The sequence below is a fragment of the Stigmatopora argus genome, chromosome 5 (genome assembly GCF_051989625.1).
Source record: "Stigmatopora argus isolate UIUO_Sarg chromosome 5, RoL_Sarg_1.0, whole genome shotgun sequence".
NCBI classification, from domain to species: Eukaryota; Metazoa; Chordata; class Actinopteri; order Syngnathiformes; family Syngnathidae; genus Stigmatopora; species Stigmatopora argus.
In genome coordinates this window covers 7,644,362-7,670,982 of record NC_135391.1, presented here as the reverse complement: position 1 = coordinate 7,670,982, position 26,621 = coordinate 7,644,362, and the positions used below count along the sequence as shown (strand labels likewise).

The 26,621-nt window shown below is 44.5% G+C and overlaps 2 protein-coding genes across 3 annotated transcripts; one reads left to right on the top strand and one right to left on the bottom strand.

The window, feature by feature from the left end:
- The first annotated feature begins 641 nt into the window (after nt 1-641).
- On the top strand, nt 642-23,060 carry igsf9b (immunoglobulin superfamily, member 9b). 2 transcript variants are annotated; one of them, XM_077600557.1, is made up of 23 exons: nt 642-908; nt 979-1,071; nt 5,215-5,307; nt 7,333-7,539; nt 13,319-13,465; nt 14,478-14,629; nt 14,737-14,854; nt 15,049-15,190; nt 15,375-15,520; nt 15,591-15,733; nt 15,803-15,943; nt 16,020-16,136; nt 16,217-16,367; nt 16,572-16,683; nt 16,782-16,957; nt 17,038-17,276; nt 17,424-17,508; nt 17,600-17,770; nt 17,842-17,878; nt 18,023-21,265; nt 21,417-21,580; nt 21,754-21,943; nt 22,112-23,060. In XM_077600557.1, the coding sequence occupies exons 3-22, from the start codon at nt 5,250-5,252 to the stop codon at nt 21,936-21,938; spliced, it is 5,934 nt and encodes a 1,977-aa protein (XP_077456683.1). In that variant the 5' UTR covers nt 642-908; nt 979-1,071; nt 5,215-5,249; the 3' UTR covers nt 21,939-21,943; nt 22,112-23,060. The 2 variants fall into 2 exon arrangements, with proteins under 2 accessions (XP_077456683.1, XP_077456684.1); XM_077600558.1 differs by lacking the exon at nt 21,754-21,943.
- Nucleotides 23,061-24,174: 1,114 nt separating this feature from the next.
- tmem127 (transmembrane protein 127) lies at nt 24,175-26,307 on the bottom strand. Its single transcript, XM_077600556.1, has 3 exons — nt 25,647-26,307; nt 25,414-25,578; nt 24,175-25,340 (listed from the first exon to the last, which is right to left on the bottom strand). The coding sequence occupies exons 1-3, from the start codon at nt 25,882-25,884 to the stop codon at nt 25,030-25,032; spliced, it is 714 nt and encodes a 237-aa protein (XP_077456682.1). The 5' UTR covers nt 25,885-26,307; the 3' UTR covers nt 24,175-25,029.
- Nucleotides 26,308-26,621: the final 314 nt, after the last annotated feature.

Below are 26,621 nucleotides of genomic sequence, written 5' to 3'. Positions count from 1 at the left end.
TTGCATGTATAAGTGTTAAAATGAAATAGTACTTTTGAAATATATTCGCTTGTGTTCGTGTGTTTATTCTGTTTTCACCAAAATGTTTTTAATTTCTTCATTTTCTCTCATTTTCAACCACACAACAAGTGCAATTATCAAGATATAGTCGTGTTTAACGGCTGGTGTGCGTTTTTTAATATAGCAACAGAAAATTGCAAAAAGTTTTTTATTGGGGGGCCTTTGGGGGTCTGTTTGGAAGCGCGTCCTTTTGGTTAGCGTTCGTCTTTTGTTGCGTTCGAACTCTTTCCAACGAAAAAGCGCTTTTGTGTGCGGCGCCCAAATGAGCGTTGCATAAAGTTAACAGTAACTACCCGGTACCTACCGGAACGAGTTAAAGTCCCAACAACGTAAAAGACACTGAGTGTGACGAAAATAAACAATGAATTTGCTTAAAATACAACTAACACCTTGAGCATATCCATGGTATGTAGATATATTAATACTCATTTAAATATTTTATTCTAGTTTGATATATATTTCCCCCATGACAATGCATAACATAATTTTGAAAGCTAAAACAGGAAGCACTAGGGAATACGGGTGTTAATACAGTAATGGGTGAGGGGGAGGGAGCTTCCTAATGGGAGGAGAGATTCCCAAGTATCAACATTGGGATTTGCCTGAAACGTGCTGGTGCTTTTTTTCACCCCCTACGGCGGCCATACGAAGAGAAGGTGCACCGTATGGTCATTTTTCGGCTCACAAATCGCATTTATTAGGCTCGTTTCTTACTTGTAGTTTTAACTTATTATCAGTCATCTTAAATGAACAAGTTGAAATCGACTTTAAACTGCCTGAAACTGGACCTCATCGTTGTTTTTTGAATTTCTAGCCCCAAATCTCATCAACCCGAAGGATTCGCAAAGGTTATTATTTTATCGACTGAAAATGTGATTATTTTTTCCAACTGGTTGAAAATCTTCGAGTTTATTTCAGCATATGGTGAACGCTATGAGGTGAATCTGCTAGAACATCAATGGATTGAAAAAAAAAAAAGAAACTTCCAAGTGCTAAAGTGCCTCAAGCAAGGTAAGCAAATGTGTGCTTTTCATCCTCTGCATCCACTTTATGGTTAACTTCAAAAACAGAAAAGAAATCAAAAGAGAAGAAAAAAAAGCCTGAATAAATCACATATAAATTGTTTGGATTGTTTGGATTTAATATTAACTGCAGCTGTGCACTACTCTGATTCTCATTCTACCACCAGTATGCTACTACCATTCCATATTTTTTGTTAGTCTTCTATTATATTTATAAACATTCAGATAAGTTTTTTTTGTATCCATTCCTAAAATACCACACTGGGTCACAATACCTTTATTCCTGTTGTCCTCACGTGATCCACTTGTAATATCCAATAGTTTTATTTTGTAATATACAACTGTGGTGTCTGAGTGCTTTACCGAGAAAAAAATGATCCTTAGATTGAAAAAGTGACAAATCAAGTGAAAGAAATATTGGGTTTTATTGCTCCATTTTTTTTCAGTAAGCTGCACCAGACAAAAGATGCGCTTGTTATGATTTACGGGAGCTCTTTCTGGGTGGTGGCAATAAGCACTGCACAATGGAATGTGGCATTGCAGATCTATAGGGTTTGTTTGCTTATTGGCATTTTCACATGAACTGTAATTATCTGTCCGCTGCAATACGGCATGCTGTGATTGCTATTTGCAGTCCGGCTTTTTATTTAAAACTAAAAACACTCACAAATCAGTTTTTTTGGCCTTTTGTCTATGGGGAATGTGCTACAAAGAGGCTCACATCATTCCGAATGCCTGTAATCCTTTGTGTTGTACAACAGGATTTTAGGGGGGATGCTCTCTGTCTGATAAATAGAACATATTTCCTTGAGTCTCTTACTATCTGTAATACAGTCAGCTCCAAAACATGGGGCAAAGTACGTGTTTAAAAAGAAAAAAACACTCTTTTTATGGACGGTAAGGTGGCAAGGATAATAGTCTCACTTGTTTAATGTTTGGAGTTTGAATGTCGATTCTGGTTTTTCCTCTGAGGTGTTTTTGTTTTCCTGCGCTTTCATGGATTGTCTTGGGTACTCTGGTTCCCTCCCACATTCCAATAACACACATGCTAGGTTCATTGAAGACTTTTAATTGCCGTTTAAAATGCTGAAACTTAACACTTGTCCATAGCTCGGCAATGTGCTGTGTATTTTGCAGTTTTTTGATCCCAGATTCTCCTCATCGTGTCTGTAAAGTAGCTTAATGGGACTGAGCCGACTCCCGGGGTGAAGGAGCAGGTGGGATGGGGAGGGAGGTACAACTCGTGGCATTCTTTACTCTCAATAAAATAAGATGGTAATACACAAACCATCTTTTTTTGTGTTTTCATGTTATCGTAATGTAACGTAAGTCAGTGAGCCTAATATTAAAAACTTGCAATTATTTCAGCCAGTATTGATACACCCTGTGGCGTCATGTTGAAATCATTACATGAATCCATAGTCAGCAGGCTTCCCCGCTCACGAGACCAGCGGTCCACGCATGTGCCCACCGCGTGCCAAGTTCATTTCCTTTTGCGCTAGAAAATTTCAATACAGTCCCAAAGTAGGTTGCCGTGCCAGGGTTGAGGACCCATAAATCGATTGTGGTTTACTGGTCCAAGTACTAATGGCTAGAGTGGTTGTTTACAGTCGAATAAAAAAAGAATCGAGTTGGGAGCATTTAAAAAGTGGACTGCAGTTTTAAAAATTCATTTTGACTGAACTCCATTTTGAGTTTTTGATTGTGTAGCGCAAGCTTGGGAAAATGTGTCAACCAAAAACCTGCTCACGGGTTTTAGACAGCCAAGGTGCTACCTTAAGAGGTTTTTGCGTCTGTCACCTTCTCAATCAAAGTCTAAGAATGTGATTACTGCAGTGCTGCTGGATGATTAATCCTCTGTTAAAGTGGAAAAAGGATACTTTTTGGGACCATTGTGTCCTCATCTGTTTTGGTTTCAATGTTGCAATTAATACTACCCAGTCATAACTCCTTATCACTTGGATGTGATAAGGCTGCATTCAATTGTGCTGGGAAGTTCACATTTTCTACTTGAAGCTTACAATGTTGACCTTAAAATATTTCAGATAAATGCATTAACTGGTTGAGTGGTTAGCGCGTCGTCCTCACAGTTTTGGGGTTGAGGGTTCGATCTCAGGTCGGTCCTCACTGTGTGGAGTTTGCATGGTCTGCGTGGGTTTTCTCTGGGTGCTCCGATTTCGACCAACACCCCGTAAACATGCACGGTAAAATGGTTGGACATGCAAAATTGTCCCTAGGTATGAGTGTGAGCGTGAATGGTTGTCTCATCGCTTCCTGTGATGGGCAAAGCAAACAATTCAGTCCTGTCCATGGGATTGAATTTGACTTTTTTTAATAAGAAAACCACAATAAAACTGGAACTTGTCACGTAAAATTTCATTCGCAATTCACGATTGCGTGGCATAAAATCAGAAGAATGTACGGCAATTTTTGTCTTTGGTGGCCTTCGTGTGGCATCTTTTTCGTGCACCTGTGAAAGTGTTTACTAAAACGGCACTTGCTTTTCCCGACAGGCTGGTTTACTAAAACCACAGTCTCTGTCAAGGATTAACAAGGATTAACTACAGAGTATTGCTCCTTCTTATCATGCCCGGCTCTGTCATTAACATCAATCATGGTGCTGTCTGACACATGAAGTGACCCCCTCCTCACACAGACAACAAACACACACACGGACAAACACAAGCACAATAAAAATGTACAGACAAAGGAATTTGTCTCTTATTAGTTTTACAAAGCGGTTATTAAATACTTGACTATTACTATAACAGTTATACCTTCTTGTATGGGCCACTGAAACTCTTTGCATTATTAATTTCTTGAGTTTACTCAAGCATAGATGCATAAGCACGCCATCTGTTGTGACTATCACAATCACTGTCATATACTAGTACACCACTTCATTGAAGTAATTGTTAGGCGTACATTTTTCATACTATGGAGAACCAATTCTTAGCCAAGGTGTCGTGAGATATCAACAGCAGTCCAATTTCATGAAATCTGTCTGAAAATTATTCATTAATTACATATATATGGTTGTTCATATATCTATGCCAGGGAAGTATAGTAACGGACAGGGGGACCTTCCTCCATTAAATGCCAGAAGGTAGAATAAAGCTTCTGTGACATCAGAATAAGTCATGGTATCCTGCAAGGATACAGTATCGGCTTTAGGCTCGATTAAGTAGTCCAGGGTTTTACTCTGAATAAATCCCTTTTCAGTAAATTCTTCTCATTTAAATGATTGATGTGCCTCATCACAATAATGTTTAGAGAGCAAGGGTCAAAGGCAATTAGACTGGAAAAAGTAGGCATTTGCAGAACCAGAAGGCCCAGAATATAAACATTGAGCATCATTTATGGAATGCCGAAATCGAGCACTTTTTAACTTCATTCAATGTCCTCGATTGGTTTCACTATTTTGTAACTAATTTGATTAGACCATTAACACCCAGAGCAGCAGGTTAGGATTACTCGAGGTGCCACAAATGAACCATCCAGAAGGCTAAGTCATGACTAGATCCAAAGCAATTTGTGTCAGTGAAATCCACAACCAGCACACTTGGCACGTGCTGCAAGTGTATTAGCTGTTTGGTTTATGTTTCATTTTTGGGGGCTTGTTTGTGGGACCAGAATGCCTAGGACTGCATTTTCAGTTTTAAACGTTTAAACACGAATATACAGCTTCCTAGTCTTAGTATAATGTCTTAGGAAATAGCATGGTTTGTCTTACTCAGTTAGAAAAGCTGGTTAAAAATTTCCTGACGTGAAGATGTTTGTTGTCCTGACTCTTATAAACTAACCTGACAAATACCTAACATCACCTCAATTTTTGTTAGTGGTGCTGAACTGGTCGTTTGAAAAAAGTCTCGCGTTTCTCGGGTATTAGGCGCAGTTTTAGAAGAAAATGACAAAAATATATGATGATTGTAAACATACCAAAAATGAGCGAAGGTGCGTTCTGCTCAATCAAAATCCAAGCGGAACATCATATTGTTGCACTAATGGTTATAATGAATTGAAGTCATTTGGGTCATCTATGAGGAATTGTGACTGGCATTTCGGTGCGTTGTCAAGTTTTAGAATAGAAGTATTATTGCTAGTATTTTTAATTTGTGGTCTTGTCTTTCAGGTTGGGAGATGTGTGAAGCAGCGTGACGGACGGCCATGGGACCGGAGAGACAGTGGCTTCGGGCGGTCACTGCTCTAGCCATATTTTTGCTAAGTATGCATGCTAATCAGATGTGGCTTTTACCCCGGGGATGCAAATAGTTGCACATATTTTGCAGTTTTTATTTAGCTGGGTCAATGATTTACAACACAGGTCAATAATTCAAACAGCTGGAAATGCCAACTGCTAAAAAATATGACCGCTTCATGCAACACTACTAGTACTAAACCGTGCTATAATCTAGTAGTACTACGTTGTAAGCCGAAAACTAAGCCTATTTCTTTACTTTACCAATAAATCACATGAAATATTTTTAAGCACACATGAAAATCAAGAGAGCATCATTTATTTTCATGCTTTCACAAGCCGCCCAATGGTGCAGTGTTTTTTTTGCCTGACTTCAGCACGGACATTGTGGGATTGATTCCCACTTGGGGGCGGAATGTGTGCCTGTCTCTATGCGACCAATCCAGGGTGGAGTCCGCCTTCCAGTGTTAAAAATGATTGAATGAATCTTTTAACAATTTGATGATCTTAACAAAAGCAGAGTCTTCTTTGGAATGTTCCATATTTTTCATTAGTTTAATGCCCTACTAGGTACTTGGGCGGTGGATCGGTGGTCTGAGTGCCCCACTGCCGGTCAGGTAGTCATGGTTCAATTCCTACTTGCGTGGGTTGTGTAAGGAAGTGCATCCGCTGTGAATCAAATCTATCATGCGAATCGACTGTATGAATGTCTGTGGCGACCCCTGAGGTACCAAACAGGCAGTCAGTCAGCCCCTATTGCACTACATTTTCTTGTTGTCGTTGGGTCCTTTGCCAAATTGACCGCCATGTCAAAGCATCGTTTAGCAGTTGGCACATGTTGCTGTTTAACTATCCCCGCGCACTTTGGCACGGCTCCCTCTGTAAAGAGGAAGGGTTATCGCGCCGCAGTTCGCTTAAATGAGTGCGAATTGGGGCCAAAATGCAACTTAAATAACATCTCTGGGTGCGGAATTAGATCAATCTGGGATTTATGCAGCTCTCAACCGCAGGCACGCTTCTTTTAGTGCATGTGTGTGTGCCTGCGTGAGTAAGGAGGGGTGGGGGGGATTGATTGTGCTGGTCCTCTAACCATGTGTGTACCCCCAGTGGGTGGCGGGAGGTCGGCGAGAGAGAGCACACAGAGGCCTGCTGCCCTCTATCAGAGTGTCACCCCCGCAGCCCTACCCCCCTGTGGGATTAAAGTAATGACCAGGCCAGATGAGCAGTAGAGCAAACACTGGCACCCAGTAGCGCTCACACCCACGTGAGCACATGGCAGCAAGGGACCGTAGGCCGCGATCGGGAGGAGCGCTTACTCCAGGTGTCACTAATGGGATTGCGCTGTGTTTGTAGGCTTTGCCACCACAAGATCTTGTCACCAAATGGCACATGTTTTTATTTTATTTTACATCCCCTCACTACATGCCCCTGGCTGTTCATCAGAAGCGCTCGGGGGAGCCGCCAGCTCAGCTTTCATGAAAAATCAGTTTAGACCTTTTTTTTGGTTTAGTTTCTTTTCTCTCAATACAAAGCACGTTTTGAGACTGTATTAATACAATACAGTTGCAAGAACTGCGCCTCAAGGTCTGGCAGCCATTTCTCTTTTTAAAGGCTTCATGGCTGTTCGGAATCCTTCACTCATTCAATCTCTATCCCTTTACAAATTGTTTATTTAATTATTGCCAATCTACCTCTGGATTATTTTTCTGTTCTTAGCCCATAACTAAGTCACTGCCAATGACAGTTCTAGACCCCAAATCAATTTCAATTGAATGGGCTGGCATTGATTGATCATTTTTCACTGCTATTGACGACAATAGACGTCCAATGAATTTTGAAAGAGGGCTGCAAGCGATCCCCCCGCTCACAATTGATTTTTTTACTACCCAATTCCAATGCGATCAAACCCAATTTCGGATCCAGTAACTCTGAAAACAGCCATAGTCTTCTTGAAGCAATCACAGATTATAAGTGTGTTGTGTATTGGAGTTATCCATCCAGAATGCACCCATGTACTTTATCTTGGTCATATATTTCATGTTTGTTTCGCAGGTGTGTCTCAAGGTTTGTCATCAGTGGTTCGTGGCAGAGAAGGGGCCTCTGCAGAGCTGGGCTGCAGCCTTGCACCAAAATCCAATGACGCCACCAGCCCAAACCTCTTTCCATTACATGTGGTTGAGTGGGTGCGGCTCGGTTACAACGTTCCCATCCTCATCAAATTTGGAGTGTACGCTCCCCGAGTTCATCCCAACTACAAGGGTAAGACCCGCCCAAGTACATAGCGCTAAACGTTTTTCAGCAAACAAAGAGTTTTACTTTCATAAATGTTGGTCCTCCGTGGAAGCCTTGAAACTTTTGACGTTGGCCGCGACTTTTCTGAATTTTATTTGAAAAATGTGAATCATAGCAGGTGTTCAGTCTGTGGATTTCCTGTCTGCTTTGATGGCACAAGCACTGAGAAAGGGGTCGAGAACGCCTATGTTCAGATGGAGGCTATAAAGGGGGTGGGGCAGCTCTGCAAAGACCAAGGGGGAGGGTACGAGAAGCAATGCGCATGCTAGGATTAAGTGTGCAGGTGGGGGCCGCTGGTCCGATGACAGTGGCTTTTTTATTAGTATGCAGAGGGGTGACCCACTAAGAGATTGTGAGTGGAGAAGGAAGGATGGAGCACGGCAGATAATGGGAGGTTTCTTGCTGGAGCCCTATAATCCCATCATTGTCTACCCCTAAACAAAAGACAAAGAGGGGTATCACAACCTCCTTTTGCCTTACAAAAATACCACACGACCGCTAGATTGTCCAAAATCCCATAACCCCGCCCCGCTAACGCCCTAAAGAAAATGATTGTAGCTACATGTGTATTGCATTTATCCAGCAAAAGCGGCTTCAATCTGGAAGAAAATCCCCTGAAGTACTGTAACATGCACCTTAGTGGGTTTTAATAACACTGTATTGATTGTGTGCAAAGACAGCCCTAAACAGGCCAATTTCACTGAGCAATTGGGCTACATGTGGATGAATGTTGGACCATTAACTGAGCTATTGTTTCTGAGCAGTCATCTGAAGATTTTGCAGCCCTAACGGAGTAAATAACCTTCTCCCACACCGTTTGGCATATTTTCCAGTGCTGTATTTTGGAATAGCCACCTCGTGTGTCTTATCTGCTTTGAGCTTTACTCTTGTCTGCTTCACATCCTTATGCCTCCCCTCCCATTGGAGGCAGATGGCAGCATGTGGAGCGTGTCAGCATGGCCGCTCTAATGTATCTTAGCCTCAAATTACAGTGTTGGGGGTTTTATGACGACTGCTGACTTGGTTACAGTTCCCAGAACGCTGCCCTGTCTTGTCTGAGATCAGCGCATTTCAAACAGGGTGTTAATGATAGTTTCAAGTGGAAAATCCTTGAATTGCTTGGTTGTTTTGAGGTGCAATTGTGGAAGTGCTGAATTGTCAATTTAATGCATTGCTTTGCCTCCACATTAAACTTGATGGATTGTGCGGACAACCGTTGTTAATTTCAGTGCAGGTAAATTATGTGTTTAAGCAGTTCAAATGGGAAACAAGTTGTTTTGTTTGGTATTATTATCAGTCTAGTGTTTAAAGAGCGGGTAATACCGAATATGACTATTTTTGTACTTTAAATTGAAATTTTGTACATCAGCCATTTGAGGAAACTACGGAATGTCTACCTTCTTTTGACGCTTTTAAGACTCCAGTCTTGGTTGTCTGCTCCAAATGAATCCGACAGGTATAAGTGTCCCTCAGCCCTATCACGTTTCACACCCAGCATGGCCTGCAGGGCAGAACATCATTGAACACATAACAGAGGAAGCAGCCAGATCAACTCTGACAACATTCTATTGTAATCTGCTTGAGATGAATTTGTTGGAGGAAAAAAAATATGGGGGTTTATGTGGGTGTCAGGCAGGTTTACTGTTGCAGGGCGAGATCAAATGGCTTCCTTCCGTGAGCTGAAGAAAATCTTGGGAGACGGTGAGCGGGAGAGTTCGACCTGAGGCCAGTACAACAATGGGCTAACCCCCCAGGTTTCTGTGGGCCTTCATTATACTCTCTGTGGGTCCTTTGAGCCTGGGAGAGGTTTCAGCTATTTCGCACGCACACACACCGCGGACATCCGAAACGTATTATTATTCTAAACGCACAAAAGCAGACGACATCAATTTTAGTGGAGATAATGCGGAGTAAGAGGGTCAGCTTATTGAAGAAGAACTGACCACTTCCAGTTATAATACAAGTTTTAAATTCACACTGAAGATACCAGGAAGAAAAAATCTGTTAATCAATTCAAGGCCATCTGAATCAATGCTAAGTGCAAATAGTCCTCTTGAATAGCAACCCCAGAACTTTTTCATTAAGGCATGTTTTGCAGTAGAAAACTCACAGCGTCAGCACCACAAAACATGGGATAAAAGGTTTAATTACCAAAACCGTGAAGATCCGTTCTCATTTTGAATTTCCCAAGGAAAGAATCTGGGCACGGTTCATTGAATAGTTGGTACGCTCAAAATCCAATCAAATCAAAAGCCTTTATTGTCATTATACAAAGCTGCGTATAACGAAATTGGTGGTGCTACTCCACAAAGTCAATTTTCCCAGTAAAAACATAAATAAGTAACATAAAATTTTAAAAAGTCACGTCTGAAAGGAAGCCATATTGTATGATGAGGAGTAGGTGAAGATTTGGCTCGTACCATTTAATGAGCATTGATGTACTTGTTCTGCATGGTTTTGTAAGCATAGATACAGTAAATGATGATGTACTGTATTTGTAATTAACAATCAGTCTTGGACAAAAAAATAGGAGAAGAATTGAGTGGACCAGAGGTTATTTGGAGGGTAAAGGTGATCAAAGTGTGATGGAAGACCACACATTTCGTTTTACTCCTGATTAAAAGTTCTCCAGTTGTGGTGCTACTCAGCTGAGTAGTTTAACTTTGAGTTTTATAGATGTTGGAAACCAATAATCCAAGTCCCGTGAAATGAATTCAGAGGAATATTCGCTAACTAATACTAAAGTGAAAAACTCAATCGAACAACTGAAGCTCTTCAAAAGGTTCAATCAGAACAACATCATTAGACATGCCTACTTACAGCTTCCTTACGTAACATGTTGACCAGAACTATGCCATTTAGTACTCAGCTACAAAATAGAACACACTTTATTTTCATGGTTTCTCTGTATTTAGCGTATCTATTGCCGGGTACTGCTTTTTATTATTATTGCTGTAGTTGCTTTTGTACGTATGTTGTTCTGTGGTGTGTGTGTGACCTGCTGCAAAAATATCGCTCTTCTAATAAAGTCAAGGGAATGGTAGAGATAACGAGCATGGAAGTTAAAGCGGAGAAGAAATATTGAGAGTGTCATTGGCTGTGGTGAAAGTTGGCACGTGAGGCGGGTGTGCCTAATGGCGCAGGGGTTAACAGAGCTGGACAGAGTGAGAGGGGCAGAGTTAACTGTAATCTATATCACGACAAAGAGCTATTCATAAGAGGCTTAAACTGATTAGGGGGACAGGAGGATTGAACAGGGAAATTTGGGGGAACGTGAGGGGGGGAACTATCAGAAGCATGGGGCCAGGAACCCAGACTTATGATTGTATTCAAATCAAAACACATCCCACAATGCAATCTGGCCTCTCTCTTACACACACATGCGTGGGCAAAGAAAAGCAGTGCTGATGCTATTTCTAACTAAATAAACTTTCTTCCTCTGTTACTATCTCGGGGAAATATATCTCACTGGTCAAATTGGTTTGGATCGTAAAAAACAGAGACGGATGAACACTGTGATTCATTTCATTTTGGAGTTAGAGTCTAACTTCTCCAATAAGTGTTCACACTGCACCAGTGAACAGGCATTTGCGATATTTCCACTTGGACGAGCCGACTTGTCGGAAGGTGCTGGAGAAAAACAATCCCGAGGTAGAGGAGCGAGAGATGAGGCTTGGCTCGGGGGGAGATGCAACTATTCTGTTTGCCGTTCTCTCTGTTACCCACCATATAGTCTAATGATGTTTGTCCCTTGAAGCAGAAGGAGTGATGAATGTGTCTGTGGGGGGAGTGAGGTCAAAAGGGTCCACGCCTTATTGGTTGTCAGTGGATTATTGATGCACACAATTTAAGTAACCTTTCCATAACCTCGCGTTCTCTTGCTTGCTTGTTGTTCTCTTCATATGATGGATGATTGTTAGTGCTTGGGTTGAAAGTATTTCCTTTAAATGTGGCCATCAAGCCATAAGTAATGCAATTCCAAGAGCACCTGCCAATTTGAGTTCAAGTTCAGAGACTAAGCCGTGAAATGGGGAAAAAAAACATTTGTCACTCAGTGTCAGTCTTTTGTTTGTCCATAGGCTGAATTGAAAAAGAATTCCTCTCTCTTTTCCGCTCACTTCCCATCAGCCTCCAAGTGATGCTGTGCAATCCTTTGGGGTTTTTTTCGGGTTCCAAATCCAAACACGTGTTTTTCCCTTTGTAATTCTCTCAATTTTTCCACCCTTGCAGGCGAGAATCCCCTATCCGCGCCCACGCTCCTCTAGTAAATGAATTCAAATTTAAACCTACTGTCCCGGGTTTCCTCGGTCTCGTCTCTATGGTAACGAGCGAGAATGCGGCGCGGGGGGCTGTTGTCCCTTTGTAGCGAGGCAGTGGGAAAGGGTTAAAAGTCCAAGATAGGAACTGCGCTTTCTAAGGGCCTCGTACACGCGGGAACTCATTTTTGAAAATCAACACGCCACCACGTGACGCTAAACCCGTGAGAGCAACACGGTTTTTAGCCGTAAGAAGATTAGCGGTGCTTTGTTTATGTGTTTTTTTACGTTTTCCCTCTCAGGGTGCATTTAATTCCGCGTCCAATGAGAAGGGGGCGCCTGGCAAATGAACGGTTGAAGGGAGGATCCTCCTTTCAGAAATAAGAGCAGCATGCCTGAGGTTATCCACTCACCTTCTCATGGGTGACCCGCCCGTTTGTTTGGTCAGTACTTATCCGCGATTCAAGGTATTTGTTTGAGGGAACGTCTCAGAGAAGCATTGGTCGCCCGTTCAAGACTCGACGGAGTAAAGTCAATCATTTATACGTGACCATTAAGCACAGCGACAGGGCCGGTCTGGAATGCGGGGTTAATTATAAGCCATTGTTGCCTGTCTATAGTCTCAGCGTGTGCTTCATTCACCCTGTCTGGAGTCCGTGTCTAAAGTTAAATGAATTTCATAGCTTTCAGGCTCTTTTCCAGACTGTACTGTCTGGGAAGAGATACGGATATTTTATTCTATTAGGTCTTTTGAGTCTTTCTGCCCCTCCTCTTTTTTTCCAGTCAAAAAAAAAATCACCTTGTGATGTCCCGATTTCATCTTATTCCATTGAGCTATCTATTTTTTTAAAAATAATAGCCTTTATAACAAAGGAATAATCAGCATGCGTAAGGCAACCCCCAGCAAACAAGGATAGTTTGTTTCTGGGAACTTCCCAATATTGTCTCTGTTTACTTTCAAACTGCCCCAACCAACCACAGCCTGGTATGAACGAGGTGTGTGTTTCCCCCCCTCCTCCTGTCGTTAAAAAGGCTGAGATTGAAGGGGGTAAAAAAGAGTTCATTGAGAGACGGAATAAAAGGAGAAAAAGTGAGGAGGGGGGTCACTTCAGGCCGCAGTCACCAGGCAACCGACAGATCAGGTTTCAAAGCCTAAAAGTGACGTTCAAAAAAACACAAAACCTACTAAGAAGGGTTAGTAGAGTGGGTTGTGGGCATGATGACAGAGAGGGATGAAATGTGTGTCAGGGTGTGTAGGCACGCACACCTGCAACCGCGAGTTCAAAACTGCCCATAATAATTTCAACAGTGGACTCGTATCTGTGTAACTTGCTTGCTCTGATTTGTCGACGCTTGTTTTGATTTTGCCACCGTCGTTTTGTTCACCACGGGCCGAGGCCTTTGTGCAATGATCCCGTGTCATCCAGACTGTACGCGGCGTTCCGGCGTGTGCCGACTGGCTCTCTGATTCCTCTCCCCGCCTCCCACAGGGCGGGTCTCTCTGACCCGCGGCGCCTCCCTGCTGGTGGAGCGGCTGACCCTGGAGGACGAGGGCTGGTTCGAATGCCGCATCCTGGTCCTGGACAGCAAAACAGATGACTTCCAAAACGGCACGTGGACATTCCTCTCCATCACAGGTGCGGCACAGCGGGGCTTGGGAAGATCAAGAGCTGCTCATTTGCTGGCTCATCACCGGCGCTTTGGTGGCTTGTGGTTAAAAGGCATTGGCAAACTAAATTCACACTTACGCCACATGACAATCTGTGTACACAAGCAACCGCATGTCTTTGCTGTTCCCTTGAAGACATTCTGGCAAGAGAACATTCGCTATAACTAATTACACATAATTGTGCCACAGAGGTTGTTTTTTTTTTCATCTGAGAAGCACATTTAATTCTCCTTCAGTAAATGAAAAGGTTGCAAATGCCACTGGGCGCTATTCATTTTATTGATGATTGTGGTGCATCAGTGCGCTTATTCTATTGCATGCCACAAAACAAATGGAGGGGCAATCCCAATATGGAATGTAGATTGTCTTTAAATGATGTTATTATTATTTTGGATGAGCTAAGGGAGTGTAAAGACCAGCAAGGCACAATTAGGTAATGGAGAACATTTGGTAAATTTTCCTGTACAAGGCAGCTTTCACATCAAGTGCATCTGTAAGGGATGGAACACTAATAACTATCTCTGAAACAAGAAAAATATGAGCAATGAAATCAACACTACAAATTTGAATCAGATTTTTTCAGCAATTTTTTTAAATGTTGACTTTTTGCGCTTTTTGCGGGACATTGGGAAAATCGGGGGACTACTGCGAAAAACATTTCACAGTATTCCCCCGTTGTTCACGTTTTTTTCGGTACACCGCAAAAACGGGTTACTCCGTGAAGTTTTTTTTCGCAGTATTCCTCCGTTTTTCATCAAAAATGACTGAGAAAGTAGATCAACAACATATTGCTTGAGGTTGTGTTATCTCATTTTGAAAAGCTCACATTTGTCAGATGTTCCACTGAGACCAGATGCTCCTCACGCTATCAAAATGAGACACGCTGCCCTCTAGAGCTACTGTGTTGCATTTTGCAATTTCAGTGGAACGGCTCACTCGTCAAAGGAAAAACTCTTTCTACTGCACTCTTCACATTTCAGCTCCGCCGGCGTTTATCAAGACACCCCCAAGTTTTGTGGAGGTTCTGCTTGGAGACACGCTGACGCTCAGCTGCGGCGCTCACGGCAACCCCCGCCCGACCATCGTGTGGCACAAAGATGAAACCCCTATTGAGAAGCATGAAAAAATCAAAGTGAGAGAGTTTTATTTCCGACATCCTTACTAGAAATATGCCAAAATGAACACTCCGTGATCTTCTGCTCTCCTAACACTTGTCCCTTTTGCATTGGCTACTTCCAGGTGCTCAACGGCACCTTGTCTTTGACCTCAGCCACGAGAAGCGTTTCAGGAGTGTACAAATGTCACGTTTCCAATTCAGAAGGCAACCTCACGCACGTGACACAACTGCAGGTGAAAGGTGAGAGTCAAATATGTTCTTGCTTGTTGATCACGTCCTGAGATGTGCCTGTAAGTTTGTACTTTAACTCCGTCGTAACTCGAGGAATCAATCCCTGTACTCTTCTGCACGTTGTTACAACAACAATGGTTATCAATCTGTACAAGAGTGCACCGTGTACTCCGTAGTGACATTTATGTCTGGTGTTCTTGAAGGTCCTCCACTCATCATCATCTCGCCAGAGGACACCACACTCAATATGTCCCAGGATGCAGTTCTGCAGTGCCAGGCCGACGCTTACCCGTCCAACCTAACGTATGAGTGGATGAAACAAGGACAGAATGTTTACTATATTGAGTGAGTATTGTCTGTCAAAATAGCCTGATTCATCAATTTGCTGACAAAATGGCATCATCTGCTTTCATAGAAAATTTAAAGATACAGTACATGAACACTGTTTGACTTCATTTTACAACGTCAGTATAGCGCATTGATACAACACAATTATTTTCTGATGACAAGTTCTTTCGGGTTTCTATAGATCTCTCAAATCCAGAGTGAAAGTTTTGGTGGACGGAACCCTTTTGATTCCTAATCTAATCCCCGAAGATGCTGGAAACTACACGTGTGTCCCAACCAATGGGATATTGACTCCACCCTCTGCCTCAGCTCACCTTCAAGTGAAACGTAAGAATTGACTGGATCCTTGTTCACTGCCTGAAAACCATTATTTTTATCGCAAATTCTCAATTCCCAGATCCTGCTCGGGTCGTACGCATGCCCAGGCAAACATACTTGCCCTCTGGCATGGAGGGGGTAATCATGTGTCCCGTCCAAGCGGATCCCCCGGTGCTGTATGTGAACTGGACCAAAGATGGAAACTATTTAAATCTGGACCACGTAGGTTGCGCTCCTCTCTCCCTCGGAAGTGGCGCTACCGTAAATGATTGATATCTCCGTCCTATCCAGTTCCCCGGTTGGATGGTGAATTCCGAAGGCTCGGTTTTCATAGCGACGGCAAACGACAATGCTGTGGGCATGTACAGCTGCACCGCGTATAACAGCTACGGCACCATGGGTCAATCTGAGCCCACCCAGGTCATCCTGCAGGTATCCGATGCTGCTCTGAACTTTTTCCTATTTCGTGCCATGAGCTGACAAAGGCAATCTCTCGCTGATGTTCCAGGATCCACCCACATTCCTCGTGCCTCCACGGTCTGAGTATCTTCAGGAAGTAGGCCGAGAGTTGGTCATCCCCTGCGAAGCTGCTGGCGATCCCTTGCCAAACATAACATGGAGCAAGGTACTCATAACATCGAGATTGTACCATAAAAATGTTTTTGTCCCGCTTTTCGTGTTTTAACGGATGATGTTCTCCACCAGATCGGCTCTATTCCTCGTTCCCAATACTTTGTGTTGGCCAATGGCTCCCTCCTTCTGCAGCCTCTCAGTAAAGACCATCACGGGGGCTGGGAATGCTTAGCCTCTAATCTTGTAGCAACTGTCAGTGCGGGAACTACGGTAACGGTGCTCGGTGAGTGGGTCCTCGTCAAAAGAAGTACAGTACCGTATGTTCCGGACTGTTAGTCACATTTCTTTTACATAGTTTGGCTGGGCCTGCCACTTACATGTTGATTTCTTCTTCATTGGGCATTTTTGGAGATGCGACTTATAGTCCAGAAAATAGACTCATTTGCAAGTATTTCTGTTACATCAACTGTTTCTCTGTGCTACCCAGGTACGAGTCCTCATGCCGTCTTTGCGGTATCTGTAGACACAGAAATAAACCAAGCTAATGTGTCATGGGTTCCCGGGTTTGATGGTGGATACACCCAGAAGTTCACTGTGTGGTAAATAACATGGATGGTCTGCTTGTTGTCATTATTTAATTACTGTAAACACAGTGGTCGGTCAATTTCCCTTTTTTCTTATTTTTATTTTTTATCAGGTTCAAGCAAGCCTCCAGAGGTAAACATGAATGGGCATCTTTACCAGTTCCCACCTCAAAGAACTACCTGTTGGTCACCAGTCTTCTGGTCGCGACAAGTTACCAGTTCAGCGTCCTACCGCAGAATAAACTTGGCTCCGGACCTTTCAGTGAAATTGTTACCGCAAGGACGCAAGGTTTGTGAATGTTTGAGGTGCCTTGACATTTTTTGTCAACTCTGTATGGGCTTGTACTCTAACCTGATTTGTCATTCTAGCTATTCCAACAGAAGCCCCAACCGTCAGCACCACTTTAGTAACACTGGAGCCCCCCTTCATCCTGTGTGCCAACCGGACCACCCTGGGTGTTCTCCTCCAGTGGTCACCTCCCGAGGCTCCATCCTTCCCTCTGACAAATTATGTGCTGCAGGCTCGCCAAAATCAGGGCCAGTGGGTCATCCTGAGCAGCGACATCGGTGCCAATGAGAGCGAAGTCCTCGTTCAGGGTCTGCTTCGTGTAAGGCGTTTTCTAGTGTTTCTTGACTCATGAGCTCAAACGGTCTTGCGTCGCTTCTGGAGCTCGCATCGATATTATGTTTCTTAAAAATGCCATGAGGTTTAAAAGAATTATTTTCACAAGGTCATAAAATCTTCTGGCCCTCAGGACTCCAGTTATGATCTGAGATTGATGTCGCGGAGTAATCAAGTGCACAGCGAACCAAGTGATTTTGTCAGTATATCCACCACAGGTAAATTACAGGAATTGAAATTGACTTCAGTGTGTAAGGAATTGAAGATATACAAGTTGACAAATTTAATTCTGATTTGCTGGGTTTCAAGGGATGGAGATTTACCCTCTGAGCCCTAGTTTTCTGGAGCTTCTCCCTGCGCCTCTCCTGGCCGGCGTGATCGGCGGAGTGTGTTTCCTTTTCATGGCCATCGTGCTCTCATTTGTAACGGCTTGCTATATGAGAAATTGGCGAGTGCGTCGGCGCAGGAAGAGACAACTAGGTAAATAAAGCGGGATTGACACACGTAGTACAAATGGTTTGTCAACATTTTTTTCTATTGTTCTTTTGTAGATGTCCCATCCGCTTTCCACAAGAGTCCATCTTCAGGGTAGGTGTCCTGATTTAACGTCTCATTCGAAAATATTATCATTCAACTGAAAAAAATTCAAGGAGTATAAAGTAGCATTGGAATCGCCGACTGCCTTGTTTGATCATATTCCACTTGTATATTGATTGTATTTTTTCCCCTCAGAGGTCGCTCGCCTCCCCCCAGTCCAGACAGCGTCTTGAAGCTAAAGCTGTGTCCACCCATATCCTTCTTCCCGACGTCCATGTCACAGTACGATCGGTCTTCCTTCAATAAAGGCAGTCGAGGAGAATACCAAGATCAGCGCAAGCAACTTTTGGCTAACTCATCTCCACCGCCGCATTACACACTCTTTGAGAGCCACCTGGGTACTCAGGCTCCCTCCCCGACATCTTTGGAGTCCATTCACAGAGGCCCAGATGGACGTTTCATAATCCGACCTCTGATCGAGAGTTCCAGTCCCTCCAATAAGAAAAATCTCACAGACGTCGTGCTTAGCAATGGCGGCGCGAGCGGCTCAGGAAGCAATCGCACGTCATTTCGGGACTCCCCAAAGTCGAGTATCTTGAGTTCCGACAAGGATGGGAGAAAAGATTCCCCATTTGCCGTGGATGTGCTGGAACTTAACAAACCTCCCCCGTCGCCCGGAAGGGTACGAAGCCTCGCTCGGAACTTCTCTCGTCATGGCTGCTTTTACTCAGACGATGAACATGGCTCAGAGAACCTCCTGGAAAGAGCGAGCTTCTATTCTGACAACAGTGAGATAAAATACAGCGACTCTTTGAAGCAGCATCGCATGCCAGTTCGAACCGAAGACCTTTTCCCTATTTTGTCAAGGAGAACCTATATCTTGGATAGAGAGGCAGACAGACCGAAGTCCTCGGCCTATCAACCCATGGCCAGTCACCTTACAGACGATAGCACGCTAATCACACAACTCGAGAGCGACCCGGAGAACGACGGCATCAAAAAGTGCATCCAGCTGGCCAAGGAGAGGGAGCAAATGGAACGAGAGCTAGAACACTATAGGACCGATCGCAGAAACCGAGACGATGGGAAAGAGAGCCCTCGGCGTAGCATATCCCAGCCAGATGAAGAACCCGTGTGGAAGCTCCAAGATGTTACCCTTCGTCAAAAACCCAAGCCCTCGTGCTACACCAGTCGGGTGGCAGACTATCGAAGGGCGTGCTACTTTGGGAGCACCAGTAGCCCTACAGATGGAGTTTCTTCATCTAACATCCAATGGGACATCAGCCCCGTTGCAGGCATAACAAACCTCGTTCCGGTCAAGAGCCACTGGGATGGCACATCTGTAGCATTACAGCAGCATTCTCCTCCGTCTGCAGAAACTACAAACTCGTTTGCTGTGGCTTCATCGCATACTCAGCTGACTCTGAACACCTCTCTTCCAATGCCATCTATGGACGGGACATTCCAAAACCCCAACGTTTCATGTTTGGCGACATCGCCCAGAGCTAAGTCACTGAGTCCGCACAGAGATTCAGATCTGTGTAGTAAGACCTTGACAGAGGGCTTAGGGGGAAATAGGGTCGTTGGTGGTGCTCCCTCTCGGTCCAGAAATTCATACGCTTACGGCACTCGAAATTGGGATTCTCCTTCACGAACTCCTTTAGTCTTCAGTAAGCGGTCTGAAAGTCCCGCTCTTACTGCCACAAGGGATCCGGGACCCTCGGGTACCGCAAGACATGAGCATCAAGTCAAATCAAATTGCAAAAACGGCAAATATCAAGGCGGCGATGAGCGTCTCGGGTCTGGATCCGAAAGAGAAGGTGTACGAGCACGCTCCAGGAGGAGTGAAAAAGGTCTTTTCTCCGATAGCCCTAGCCCCGTGTCGCCCCTAACCCTCGTAGAAGAGTCTGAAAGTGACCGGTCCCAATTTTCTATCCTCAGAACGTCAGGGTCTTTCAAGACCAAACCACAAGCATCGCCTTCTAAAATAACAATGCAGACCAGCGCAATTCTGGAATATCTGAGTCTTCCGGGTTTTATTGAGATGAGCGTAGATGAACCCGTGGAAGAAGCCGAAGTTACGGACAGAGCCGGACAATGTTATGACCAAAAGTCGATTCAATCCATTGTGGCTAAGCCTGATGTGGTACCTAAGAACTGGGAAGTTCACGTACAGGAAATTGCGGAAACTGAAAAAAGTAGAGTTAAGGTTTCCTTTGAAAAAAATGGATCTCGAGGCCAGGTTGAAGCAAGGGAGGCTCAACCTCGAGTAAGGTTTCCGGACCACATCGGCCCAATGTCACCCGCTCCAGAAAAAACTAGTAAACAACTATACAATGAAAAAACACAGATACGAGCAGAAACAAAAAGCACTGAGTCCAGACTGAGTTCCAGACCTGCTCATACCCTTCTCAGTGCCGCCAAAGGCATGGTCGATATCATGTCGAAACATTCGCCGAGCTTTGCGGACAGTAGCGAGACTTTATCTGAGCAACCCCAAAGGCAAAGTTCTCCCGGCAACAGAACGAATAAGATTGCGTCACGAATAAGTCAAGCCCCAGTCCCGTTTCTGAAGAAATCCTTAAGTGTGGGCCCGTGTAGAACTCTGTCAGGTATGGTACCCCCTCGACCTTTCCTCAAGAAATCGATCAGTTTCGGCTCCCCCAGATGGGAGCACTTTGAGAGCCCCAGGCCCTACGTTACTGAGAAATGTTACTGGGATGAGTTCCCGAACCCAGACGACAGGATGAGGTCTTACAGTTTAGGTCGCGGCCCATCTTCCTTTGTCAGACCTGGGCCTTCCTGGAGAGAGTACATCCCCGTCAGGCGCCCCCCCATGGGGAGCTTGGAGCGGCCCCAATATTCCCAAAGACCCGCTCCCTCTTACTTCACCCCCTCCATGTACCCGCCCAGAGAAAGCTCGGGGTCCCCGATGTCGGAACACTGCGATCCGCGACGCCACGCGGCCGTATTCTCCGATTCCTCCAGGTGGTCCCCTTCTTACCCAGAGACAGTTAGATCCGCTCAGTACAGGTACTTCCCCGTGCCCGCGTCCATCCCGTTCCCCGGTCATCCACCCTGGCCGGGACCCCGACCAGAGAGCGTGAGGCCGATGGACCCCGGGATGGGCACCCCGAGGTCTTACCTTCCCAGGGGCGTCAGCTGGCCTTCGCCCTACGGCATGCCGTTCCCTCAGAGGGAGGGCGACGGTCACAGACGGGTAGAAAGGACGACGAGGAGGCCGTTCGAGGCGGAGAGTCGGGAGGTCCGAGAAGGAGGGAGAGCCAGCTATGCCAGTCAGAGCAGCGGCAGAGGCAGCGCCGGTTTCTTCCGCCAGTCGCTCTCCATCACTCCCACGCTGCTCAGCTCCCCCGAGACCACCGAGGAGAGCGAGAGGCACAGAGGCGAGTCGGATCCAAGTCTGAGGCCATCCAAAAGGTGAAACATTACCTCAGCGGGGAAAAATGGACGGCAAAGCGGACTGTTCTCACGGCGGAGGGAGGGTTCATTCTTGTTGCCAAAGTAACACTGTTTTTGTCTCACTCTCTATGCTTTCATTCTGACTTTTTTTTGCTTTTGTGTATTCCAGTAGAAGGAACACATCCGTAGATGAGAGTTATGAGTGGGATTCGGCGGACGCGGAAGTCCTGGAGGCCTGGCGGTTGGATCGCTCGCAAGCGGATTTTCCCACAGGCGGGGGGAGGAGCCTTGCGTGCGATCAACCCGCGGGTCTCCAGGACCTGAGAAACAAAGGTGATGTCACTTTCTTGATTTTTTTTCAGACATGTTGCATGCGCCATTTGTAAGTGCCAGCAAACGTGACGATGACGCCGCATGAGCTTGGCCCCCCATCCGTGCTGTGGTTGTCGTAAGCTTTTCCCGTCACGTCCACCCATGCGTTTCCTGTCCCCCGTGCCGTCTCCCAGGCCCGTCTCCCTCGGCCCGCCCACCCGGCGCCCGCTACCGCCAATCTCTTAGCGAGGTGCGTTACGACGCTCTCCGGGAGGAGTACCAAGAGTTCAGGCGGGGTCAGGTGTCCACCCGTTCCCGGCAACCCTACCTCGACCCCGGACCCGATTCGGACTCCGACGCCGGCTCGGCATTGCTCTAAAAGTGGTCCGTCGCTTTCTGACTGCCCTCTCTTTCCTTGATTTCCCTCCGTTCCTTGCCTGCCTGTCACTCACTTCTTTTTAGTTTAGTCAAATTCCCACTGCATGTCAATGGAATAGAAGAAAAAGTAAATTTGTTTGTGGAGTTCATTGCCGCAATGCTTTGTTTCCACAGGTGCACCTGAAAAAGACAACAAGTAGCAGACGGCGGTCTCGATTGAGGAGGAAAAAATATCATTGGTCTTTTCGAGCAGACTAAAAGAATCCAAAACTGAATTGGCGTCAAGTGGTTGGTTAGTACGCATTTGTCATCTAATGGCATTATCTTGTCTTTGTTCCACTGGACGGGGGAATATTTAATGTTAAAAAAGCTTGTCCAACTGTGTTTAGGTTTTTTTTGACAATCAGACACAGATCAAATTGGATATAAACATCTCTATGAAGGGGTTCTTTTGGGCGTTTTTTTTTCTTAAAGAAAAACAAAGCTTATGACAATTATTTTGTTCCCAAAATGGCATTGTGTACTTTCCCATCCTTTTCCTACTGCTGACATTTTTATTCTCAAATCTAATATAATTAATATTTTTACCCTTTAGTTTTAAACACCTCAGGGCACCTGGTGATGTTATTTTTTTCCCTTTTCTATTAGCCTAAATCCCTTGATCTCAGAATGTTTACCTGTTGAGGTGTGCAAGTGTTTACTTGCGTTGAAGCAAAAACAAAACAAACAAAAAGATTTGAGTTGAAAAGAGTCGAATGACACTTTGTAAGACAGGAAAATGTTGCAAGCCTTTTTCTGCTTTGGAGTTTTGCTCACCTTTTTTGAAGTGAGTTCTAATATGCAAACATGTTTACAATTCACTTATGTGAAGACAGCACTGTGAATGATTCAGGCTTTTATAAATTGCTCATTTTTATTTTCAACTGAGAAACAAAAACGGCTGATTAGAGTTATTTGAGTACTTGGAGAACTATTTCTACGAAAATAGCCCCAAATGAGAAGCTACATCTCAAGTAATGAATTTAGAGGTTTTTGTACAAACTGAAAAGTTTTATATATTGTTTTGTTTTCATATGTTTGTAATGGATAAATTGCTTTATTAAAAAAACCAATGTTCCTTTAACCCATAGTCAGTCCCAGTGCCATTTTCACCCAAAACGACCTTTAAATGTAAATTGATTACACAAAAAAGACAATAGAGCTGAAGTTTTACTTCTTCTTCTGCCATTTTTTAAATCCCATTTTGAAATTTTTTATTATCTTTTTTTAATACTTCATTAAAAAAAACACAAAAATATCTGAATCATATATTATATTTTGTCCATCAATACTTATTAAATAATTCCAAATTGTCTGTTAGCTTCCTTTCATTGCTTTCCCCTTGGTTGCACTGCTTCCAGATGTGTGTTTTCATATTGAAGCATTTAACCAATCCCAATTCAGCCATTATTTGTTGCCAGGGTCAGAAATCTGCCTCAAGGCCTTCACAATCAGTTCGGCAGGCTCTGCTGCATTAAACAAGCATCGATAAGACTGTTGCTTTAACCAATCAGAATTCGATTTGGTGACACCAAGGCCTTCTCGCAGGCGTAGGGATACGTCATCGCTTTCATCAACTATGATTGGCTAGTGATAGAGTGGACGAGCCAGAGCTACCAAACTCTTTCTGGAGCGAGCTGCACAAGCAATTATATTGTTGTTGATTTAATAGCATTTTTGTCAACCCACAATGGCTGAAGGAGGAGAAGAAATTGATTTGTTTGCAGATGTACTGTGAAAGCCATTTTCAAGACGGACTTTTCAAGAAAAAAAAAGCTGGACATCATTAAGAAAGGTCGGACAACCCCAAAGCCAGCAAGCCTGTCAGAACCGGGAAGGAACATTTTCAGCACTAAATCGCAGAAATACGACAGGACAGGCTCGACTTTCAGCATTAGCTTTGATGGCCATAGAAAAGGAGGAAAGAAAGGAGGATGGATATTGTGTATGTACAGGTAAAAGTGTTTTTTGGTGAGTAAAATATAGCAATATTCCTAAATAATATTTCAATTGTATGAGTATTGTATATGTCGCAGCTGTAGCTGCAGTAGAGGTTTTATAGCCATAATATAGTTTTTGAGGGTTGGATTGATTCTAAAAGCTGAAGGCGTCACTAGGAAATTCACGGACCGCCACTGCAAAGTTGTGTAGGATCACATTTCGTGGACATTTAACAAATCGCACCGAAACAAGTGATGTAGTTTTGTATTTTGACTTTTTTAATATATGAACAATATTTACATCGTGATGTACGTATACAAGATTGAGATTAACGAATAAAAGCAGAAATGCGTGAAACGGAAAAGCGGACGAGCAACTAGAATCAACACACAAATCACAGTTCAAATCTTTTCCACGCAGGTGGTGACAAAGTTTTAAGATGGGCACAAAAAGAATCTCACGTGGACAAGCGGACTATACTGGATTACTTACACCGTACAAATAAAGTTGGATTGAAACAAATGTCATGCAGAGCGTGCCGGCGCCCACTCGAGCCACTGCAGCTTTCTGTTGAATGTCAATTTTCGAGCCAAACGGTTTTCTTCACCTATCTTTAAACAGTCGACCTGTTTTCTTCCAACCCAATATAAAAATAGTTTCTCCAGCTGTCAACTCAAGTACAAAATATGATCGCGGACATCTAACGAACCAATAAATAGGGGCTTTTTTGTTTTTTGGTTAAAAAAAAAAGAAGTTAACAACATGTTTTTCTGCACTTTTGCCACTTCAGCAATTCAAGCACTCACATTTTGTCAAGACAATACAATAAAACAACGCGCAAAACACCGGCCGGAGCCAATCGACACGCAGTCGGGAAGAAGAATGGGCATCGATAGGGCCGCTCCATTGGCGACGTCGTCCGCCGCGATGACCCCTCGGCTTTAGGTGAAGAAGCAAGTCCTACAAGCCATTTACATGCAAATCAACATCATCTGGGAAAGTAAGAACCAATTCGCAGTTCTCATGCGCCAAAGCACTCGTCGGCCTTGGAGCGCTCGCGAGCGTTTGCCGCTTTCAACTATAGGGAGCATCGGCCCGTGGGCGGGCGACCGTCAAGGCGTGTACGCGGGTGGCGGCTGGAACTGGTTGCCTACGTCGTACTCGATGGGGAAGGTCTCGCTGCTGTCCTCCATCTCCGAGAGCAGCTCTAAAGCCTGCTCCTCCTCCTCCGTGGGGTAGTGGCGCAGTAGGTTGGCGGCCGTGGCCAGGATGGACGCCCCGCCGGCCCCCGCCACTAGGTAGAAGCTAATGGCGAAGGTCACGTAGACTAGGGAGCCGTGGTACTTCTTGTGCTGTTGCTGGAGCGACAAGATGAGCTCCGAAGCCCAGTAGCAGAAGCCGATGACGGTGGCGCACTGGAGAACTGCGAAGGAGCCAAAAGCATTAGGAAAAATGAGCCAAACTTTGCCATAGCGAGGAGAGAAACGCAATCTGACCTGTGAGGATGTGCGCAAAGGCGTATCTCCGCGTGATTTTAAGAGCGGGGTACTTGGGTCCAAATACGTCCAGGAGGAATGCAGTCAGGCTGCAGAAGATGCCCAAAAAGCAGAAGGCGGCGATCACTCGCAGCAGCAAAATTGTCTGCGAGTTCACGCAGAAATCTGAAAGACAAAAGGCACGATATGATGAGTGGCTTCCCTCTGGATGTCGATGACACTTTAGTCCTCACCGTGCAAAAGTTTGGGATCAACGTAGCCCAGGACGTCCGCTACTCCCAGCTCTTGTCTGGGGCAGGTGCCCCCGTGAACACGGAGCCAAGCCGGCTCGGCCAGGGCCGTGCACAGGGCGGTGATGGAAAGGGCTCCGGGAAGAGCCGAGACGAGGCTCCGCTCCGGCTGCTTGGGCAACGCGGTGCCTCCTCTCCTCCTCCGGCCTCCGGGAATGCTCGAGCCCGGCGGGGCATACATACTCGTCCGGTAACTTCTAATCGCGATCTTTTCTCTTAACTTAAATTGGAGTCGTCGCGTCAAGAAGTCTTACCGATCGCATAAACACTTTCGATCGAAACAGAGTCAAATCGAGTGCAAATATTCCAGTTTTAGGAAATAAAACATCGCCGACGAACAAGGAACAGATGGTCCTCAGGCCTTAACTTGGCGTATACGGATAGCTCAAAAGCTAACGTTAAATATCGTCGACAATTTGGCAAAATCAAAGTAAAACAATCGAAGAAAAAAGTACGGGTTTTTCGTTGGCAATCAAATGAATGTCTTCTGGAAATGATGCTTAATTCAATGGGGGGAAATGAAAGCAAAAACCAAACAAAACAAAGGCAGCCAACAACGGCTTCCTGTAGAATTAATGACTTCCTTGTTCACGACATTCTTCTTCGCCACGCTTTGAAGCACGTAGCGCTCAACGCTGACCTCTATTGGCGAACGGTAAAAACACAACTTTAACTTTAGTATCTCGAAAACGCTGGATTTTACACTTAGTCGGTAAAACGTGTACTAAGGCGCAGTAATATATTTTACTATAATAATATATGAAAAATATGAAAAATTATAAAATTGATCAATTCAGCAAACTACACATCCAGGTTTTGATTTCTTATTTATCTTTTATGTTGATTGTATTTTACATTTTCATAGTTTCTATCTAATTTCACTCATTCTTTGCTGTTTTAATGTACGAATAAAATTAT